Here is a 7,500-nt window from a genome sequence, read left to right on the forward strand (position 1 = left end):
TCTGCCTGCCTCTGGTCATTTAACATAGGGGTGTACTGACTTATGCCCCCTGTATTTTAAGGAAGAAAATTTATTTATTTACGATACATTATTCATTCACAAAGAAAATTGGTGTCCTTAAAGGTCGGATTTTTCCTCATTTTGTTAATTAAAGCATTAAGATCAATTTCCTAAAGATGTTTTTTTTATATTCCTCTTTGTGGTCAACTTTAGCATGGCTTCCTAAACTTATGAGAGCCACTGTAACAGTTATTGTGAATGTATGTATATGTGTGCATCGTCAATATATACACAGATGAATGCAGCATCAGGGTATAATCACTAAACACCCCCCCCCCTCTCTGCAGATGACCCTGGCTGACTCTGCTGCTGTCCTGTCATTGGTCAGCCAGTCTAAGCAGGGTGCAGTGTCTGGAGTCTACCAGCAGGGCGGCGACACGCTGCTGGACACCCGGCATCTCAACAGCAGCCGGCTGGCCGGCCCGCTCTACTGGAGGCTCCCCCCCCACTTCCAAGGCCCGCAGGTAACCCTTTCCCAGACTACTATGTGTACATCTGAAAGTCTGCACCAAGCTTCTAGCTCTTTAACTGGTCTGCATTCTGTCAGCAGCTCAGTGACCGCTGCAGTATAACAACGCTCCTAAAGCCCAGTGCTTTCACACGTTCCCAGAAGGACCTCTGGTGGGTCCCCGGATCCCACATTGGGAACCCCTGCTGTTTTCCTGTGTGTCCCTGACGCTGATGTGTGTGTGTGTGTGTGTGTGTGTGTGTTTGTGCAGCTGCTGGCGTACGGCGGCCTGCTGTCTTACATCATCACTTTCTACGCTGAGGATGGCTCTGGGCTGTCCAATCAGGAGCCTCAGATCCTGATGAGGGGCGGGGCCATGAGGAAGCTGGTCATATACATGGACATGGTCGCCCCTGGCAACGGTGTCAGGACTCAGCACGACATCAGGATGACAGAGGTATGGCTGCAAAGAATCATGGGAAAATAGATTTGTCAATAGGAAACCTGAGACAGTTTATAACTGTGTGTGTGTGTGTGTGTGTGTGTGTGTGTGTGTGTTTCAGCACAAGTGGAAGTATTTTAACTCGGTGTCTGAGAAGCCGGTGAGTCACGCTGACTTCATGTCCGTTCTCAGTGACGTCGAGTACGTCATCATCAAGGCTTCTTATGGGACTCTACTGCAGCAGAGCAGGTACACACACACACACACACACACACACACACACACACACTATTTCTCTCTGAAACGTAGCGGATTAGAAGTAGAAAGTGGCATGAAAAGAAAAGACCTCAACATTTGTACTGTTGTACAGTACTGGAGTAAATGTACTTATTTACATTACACCACTGGCAGCTGTGATGTCATTTCCTGTCTGTATTCTCAAGAATCTCTAACATCACCATGGAGACAGCAGTGGAGGCGGGGCTAGATGAGGAAGGAGGCGTGGCCAGACTGATTGAGTCCTGCATCTGTCCGCCGGGATACACGGGACTGTCCTGTCAGGTACACACTAACTTCATGTGTGCTGCAGGTTTATATTATTAATATTAATATTAATATTCTGTGTGTTTGTAGGAGTGTGCTGCAGGTTTATATTATTAATATTAATATTAATATTCTGTCTGTTTGTAGGAGTGTGCTGCAGGGTTCTTCCGGCAGCCTGTGTCTGAGTTGTCGTCTCAGAGTCAGAAGTCTCTGTTTGTTCGTCCGTGTGTTCGATGCCGCTGCAACGACCACAGCGAGCGCTGCGACCCGGAGACTGGAGCCTGCCAGGTAACACGCTGACGCACACTGACGCACGCTAACACACACTCACGCTGACGCACACTGACGCACGCTGACACACACACTGACACACATGCTGACGTGCTATCAGTAACTCTAGAAAGTTACTGTACACAGCTACTGCTGATGCACTCCAGCGCACGCTAACTAGGGTGGAACGGTTTGGTTCTTGTCAAGTTTTGGTGTCATGGTTTCAATCATTCTGACTATAAACATTAACAAAATACACACTTCTTTAGTGTCAAATCTTTAGTAAAATAGCAGGTTTTATAGAAGATAGAGAAGAGTAGAATGATGTAATGATGTTTCCACTTTTGTGTCCAGGACTGTGAGCACCACACCAGCGGGCGGAGCTGCGAGCTCTGTGCCCCGGGGTATTATGGGAAAGTCAGCGGCTCCATCAGCGACTGCTCGCTGTGTGCCTGCCCCCTGCGGGACCACAGGTAACACTGCACCCCTTCATCCCTCTGATTCTAGTCTATTCACTTTATAAAGATACAGGTATAATCTGTCTGTGTGTGTGTGTGTGTGTGTGTGTGTGTGTGTGTGTGTGTGTGTGTGTGTGTGTGTGTGTGTGTGTGTGTGTGTGTGTGTGTGTGTGTGTGTGTGTGTGTGTGTGTGTGTGTGTGTGTGTGTGTGTGTGTGTGTGTGTGTGTGTGTGTGTGTGTGTGTGTGTGTGTGTGTGTGTGTAGTTTCAGTCCCAGCTGTGTGTCAGAGGGAGCGTTTGGGGACTTCCGCTGCTCAGCCTGTCAGACGGGATACGAGGGGAGATACTGTGAGAGGTGAGGTCATGACATCATCTGTCTCTGGACCAATCATACACAGGGACACATTGAAAATGTTTTTTTAAATAAAACTCAGAAGGTAACACATCTCCACCCGGAGATTTTCATCTAAAAAATCCCCAAATTCCGTCTGTCTCGTTTTTATGAATAACTCTCTAATAACTCTGACTCCAGTTATTATACAGATATTATTAAACCATAAACACAGCTTTTATTTTGAAACTCTGACTCCGCTGTGATGTCACACTGACTCTGCTGCGTCCTGCAGGTGTTCAGTTGGTTACTATGGAAACCCGTCGGTGGTGGGCGGCGAGTGTCGGGGCTGCAGCTGCAGTGATTGGGGCTCGCTGGTCCCGCTGTGTGACGCGCTGACTGGACAGTGTGAGTGTAAGGCCGGGGTCAAAGGTCACACATGTGACCGCTGTGAGGAGAGGCGCGTCCTGCAGGAAGAGGAGTGTGTGTGTAAGTAACAGCACACACACAGACACACGCACACACACCCACGCACAGACAGACACACACACACGCGCGCGCGCGCACACACCCCCCCCCCCCCCATTAACGTGTGTGTGTCTGTATGTGTGTACGTGTGTGTGTGTGTGTGTGTGTGTGTGTGTGTGTGTGTGTGTGTGTGTGTGTGTGTGTGTGTTTCCGTCTTCAGCGTGTGATGACGAGTGTACCGGCGTTCTATTGGACGATCTGGAACAAATACACGACGACTTCATGTCTGTTAACCTGAGCGCCATTGCCATGGCGCCGTACCGCCAGCTGGTGCTGCTGGAGAACACAACAAGAGACATCCAGGTAACCCTAACCCAGGTAGACAGGTAGACAGGTAACCAGGTAGACAGGTTGACAGGTAACCAGGTAGACAGACAGGTAGACAGGTAACCAGGTAGACAGGTAACCCTAACCCAGGTAGACAGGTAAACAGGTAGACAGACAGGTAGACAGGTAACCAGGTAGACAGGTAAACAGGTAGACAGACAGGTAGACAGGTAACCAGGTAGACAGGTAGACAGGTAACCAGGTAAACAGCTAGACAGGTAAACAGACAGGTAGACAGGTAAACAGGTAGACAGGTAAACAGGTAGACAGGTAGACAGACAGGTAACCAGGTAGACAGGTAGACAGACAGGTAACCAGGTAGACAGGTAACCAGGTAGACAGACAGGTAGACAGGTAACCAGGTAAACAGGTAGACAGGTAAACAGGTAGACAGACAGGTAGACAGGTAACCAGGTAAACAGGTAGACAGGTAGACAGACAGGTAACCAGGTAAACAGGTAGACAGACAGGTAGACAGGTAACCAGGTAGACAGATAAACAGGTAAACAGGTCGGCAAACAGGTAACCAGGTAGACAGACCGGTAGACAGGTAACCAGGTAGACAGACAGGTAGACAGGTAACCAGGTAGATAGGTAGACAGGTAACCCTAGCCCAGGTAGACAGACAGGTAACCAGGTAGACAGGTAACCAGGTAGATAGGTAGACAGGTAACCCTAGCCCAGGTAGACAGACAGGTAACCAGGTAGACAGGTAACCAGGTAGATAGGTAGACAGGTAACCCTAGCCCAGGTAGACAGGTGAACAGGTAGACAGGTAGACAGGTAACCCTAGCCCAGGTAGACAGGTAGACAGGTAACCCTAGCCCAGGTAGACAGGTGAACAGGTAGACAGGTAACCCTAACCCAGGTAGACAGGTAAACAGGTAACCCTAACTCAGGTAGACAGGTAGACAGGTAACCAGGTAAACAAGTAGACAGGTAAACAGGTAGACAGGTAAACAGGTAAACCGGTAGACAGGCTGTTTTTTATCTTTAGTTACTGATGAGCTTTAGTTACTGATGATCTTTAGTTACTGATGACGATGTCATGTTTCAGGCGGCGTTCCCAGAGAACGGCTCGGTCGCTCTGCGTCTGTCAGGATTGGAGGATGAACTCTTTCATGTGACCTCTGACCTCAGCGCTCTGCTGCAGCAGGTAGGTTTACGCACAATCCCCTCTGTTCATCTTCCTGTAAACACGTTACAAACATAGAACACAGTATCGTCTGTAAACAGAGTGAATATTCCCGCCAGAACTTTGTGTTTGAACTGCAGAGGATTGTGGGTGTTGTCTGAAGAAATGTTTTTCCTGTGTCCTGATTGGCCAGGTCTCCCGTCTGTCTAACGACCTGGAGAAAGTGGCCGTGTCCACCAACCGGAGCCTTTCCCAGGGTGCATTGCTGCTGGAAGGAATCAGCAGCCTTCAGGAAAACATCCAGAGTAAACAAGCATTCAAATATCAAACATTTCAGACACGTATGCCGTCTCAATACACGGATTCATTAATTAACATGAATCAAACTCTGTGTTCTGATTGGTGCAGAGCTTCAAAGGGAGGTGGGGCTTCTGAATCGGAGCGCCACGGAGCAGCTGAATTCAGCCAATCAGAAGGCTCTGCTGGAGGAGGTGACTGCCATGTTGGAAACCTTCCGCGCCGTCAACATGTCGGCCGCCGGGGCAGCGGTCAATCAGGAGCTCCGGTCAGTGTTTCATTAATAAAATACATCAGGACGATTACCAGTTAACCAAATGACTTTTAACACAACTATTGATTTTGATTCTCTCTCTCTGCAGTCTGTCGGAGTCGCTGCTCCGCTCGCTGCAGGAGGACTTCCTGTCCAGCAGGGCGCCGGTTAACGACAGGCTCCGCCCCCTCTCCGCACACTTCTCTGTCGTCATGGAAATGCTGCAACACGCAGAGACACAGCTCAGCGACAGCGCGCAACGAAACACACAAACACACACACTGCTGGACGCCACACACACACAGCTGCAACACTACCAGGTAACACACACACACACACACACACACACACACACACACACACACACACACACACACACACACACACACACTATACAATATAAATGAAGTAAATACCATGAGTTAAACCTGTGTTGTTGTGTTTCAGTGTGCGTGTCAGAACCTGAGTGTGGACTTCCTGTTGTTGGACGGACAGATGGAGGAGAGTCAGCTGCTGCTGGCCGACACCGTCGACCTCACGGAGGAAATCACCAACAGCACCTCAGTGAGGACCTACCTGTCTGTCTTATTACATCATATAGTAACAACACACATTAATACTGATGATTATTACTGTGTGTGTGTGTGTGTGTGTGTGTGTGTGTGTGTGTGTCTGTGTGTGTGTGTGTGTGTGTGTAGATGGAGGATCAGCTGAGTGAGCAGCTGGCTCGGTGGCGCCCCCTGCTGAGGAAACAGGTTGACTCTCTGGTTGTCGGACTGAAGATGAGCGACGCTCTGGAGAAGGTTTACAGTGCAGAAAGCCACGCCCAACTGCTTCAGAGCCACGCCCAGTCTGTGCACAGGTAACTGTGTGTGTGTGTGTGTGTGTGTGTGTGTGTGTGTGTGTGTGTGTGTGTGTGTGTTTCAGGTTTATTACAGGAAACTGAAATCAAATGAAAATAAAATACTAAATGTGTGTGTGTATCTCTCTGTGTGTGTGTGTTCTCCGTTAGCTCTCTGTCGTCGGTGTGTAACGTGTCTCAGAACGGCAGCCGATTGGTTGAGCTGGACAGTGACATCACAGAACGAGTGGAATCGGCGCAGCAGGTCGCCGCCATCGCCCAAGCTGCCGCATCGCTGGCTCTCAACACGGTGAGTTTATAGAGTGTGTTATAGAGTGTGTTATAGTGTGTGTTATAGAGTGTGTTATAGAGTTTATAGTGTGTGTTATAGTGTGTGTTATAGTGTGTGTTATAGTGTGTGTTATAGAGTGTGTTATAGTGTGTGTTATAGAGTGTGTTATAGTGTGTGTTATAGTGTGTGTTATAGAGTTTATAGTGTGTGTTATAGAGTGTGTTATAGTGTGTGTTATAGAAGTGTAGAGTTTATAGAGTGTGTTATAGTAGTGTGTTATAGAGTGTGTTATAGTGTGTGTTATAGAGTGTGTTATAGAGTTTATTATAGAGTGTGTTATAGAGTGTGTTATAGTGTGTGTTATAGAGTGTGTTATAGTGTGTGTTATAGAGTTTATAGAGTGTGTTATAGTGTGTGTTGTAGAGCTTATAGAGTGTGTTATAGAGCTTATAGAGTGTGTTATAGAGTGTTATAGAGTGTGTTATAGAGCTTATAGAGTGTGTTATAGAGTGTTATAGAGTGTGTTATAGAGTGTGTTATAGAGTATGTTATAGAGTTTATAGAGTGTGTTATAGAGTTTATAGAGTGTGTTATAGAGTGTGTTATAGAGTTTATAGAGTGTGTTATAGAGTGTGTTATAGAGTATGTTATAGATTTTATAGAGTGTGTTATAGTTTATAGAGTGTGTTATAGAGTGTGTTATAGAGCTTATAGAGTGTGTTATAGAGTATGATATAGAGTTTATAGAGTGTGTTATAGAGTGTGTGTTATAGAGTATCTTATAGAGTGTGTTATAGAGTGTGTTATAGAGTTTATAGAGTGTGTTATAGAGTGTATTATAGAGCTTATAGAGTGTGTTATAGAGTTTATAAAGTGTGTTATAGAGGTTATAGAGTGTGTTATAGAGTGTGTTATAGAGTTTATAGAGTGTGTTATAAAGTGTGTTATAGAGCTTATAGAGTGTGTTATAGAGTGTGTTATAGATTTTATAGAGTGTGTTATAGAGTGTGTTATAGAGTGTGTTATAGAGCTTATAGATGTTATAGAGTATGTTATAGAGTTTATAGAGTGTGTTATAGAGCTTATAGAGTGTGTTATAAAGTGTTATAGAGTGTGTTATAGAGCTTTTAGAGTGTGTTATAGAGCTTATAGAGTGAAAGGGTGAACCTTTAGTCTGATTCGTAGGAACCAGAGAGTTTCTTCACAAACGTCTGTTCTCGTTTGTGTGCTTCAGAGCGTCAAATCAGAGCTGCCGCTGTCAGAAGAGGGCGGAGCC

At 46.4% G+C, this 7,500-nt stretch overlaps 1 protein-coding gene across 1 annotated transcript in view; it reads left to right on the forward strand.

Moving 5' to 3' along the window:
- lama1 (laminin, alpha 1) overlaps positions 1 to 7,500 on the forward strand; it is an 83,662-nt gene that overhangs the window by 61,218 nt on the left and 14,944 nt on the right. Inside the window, exons 26-42 of the mRNA XM_078244331.1 lie at positions 348 to 524; positions 780 to 965; positions 1,072 to 1,199; positions 1,394 to 1,511; positions 1,641 to 1,781; positions 2,118 to 2,236; positions 2,486 to 2,575; positions 2,847 to 3,040; positions 3,240 to 3,382; positions 4,479 to 4,562; positions 4,735 to 4,846; positions 4,950 to 5,106; positions 5,201 to 5,411; positions 5,539 to 5,655; positions 5,790 to 5,953; positions 6,104 to 6,242; positions 7,459 to 7,500. The exon at positions 7,459 to 7,500 is cut by the window's right edge and continues 58 nt beyond it. Coding sequence (XP_078100457.1) covers positions 348 to 524; positions 780 to 965; positions 1,072 to 1,199; positions 1,394 to 1,511; positions 1,641 to 1,781; positions 2,118 to 2,236; positions 2,486 to 2,575; positions 2,847 to 3,040; positions 3,240 to 3,382; positions 4,479 to 4,562; positions 4,735 to 4,846; positions 4,950 to 5,106; positions 5,201 to 5,411; positions 5,539 to 5,655; positions 5,790 to 5,953; positions 6,104 to 6,242; positions 7,459 to 7,500 — 2,322 coding nt within the window. The remainder of the gene's footprint in view (positions 1 to 347; positions 525 to 779; positions 966 to 1,071; positions 1,200 to 1,393; positions 1,512 to 1,640; positions 1,782 to 2,117; positions 2,237 to 2,485; positions 2,576 to 2,846; positions 3,041 to 3,239; positions 3,383 to 4,478; positions 4,563 to 4,734; positions 4,847 to 4,949; positions 5,107 to 5,200; positions 5,412 to 5,538; positions 5,656 to 5,789; positions 5,954 to 6,103; positions 6,243 to 7,458) is intronic.

This window comes from Sander vitreus, unplaced genomic scaffold, assembly GCF_031162955.1.
Source record: "Sander vitreus isolate 19-12246 unplaced genomic scaffold, sanVit1 ctg207_0, whole genome shotgun sequence".
Lineage (NCBI taxonomy): Eukaryota > Metazoa > Chordata > Actinopteri > Perciformes > Percidae > Sander > Sander vitreus.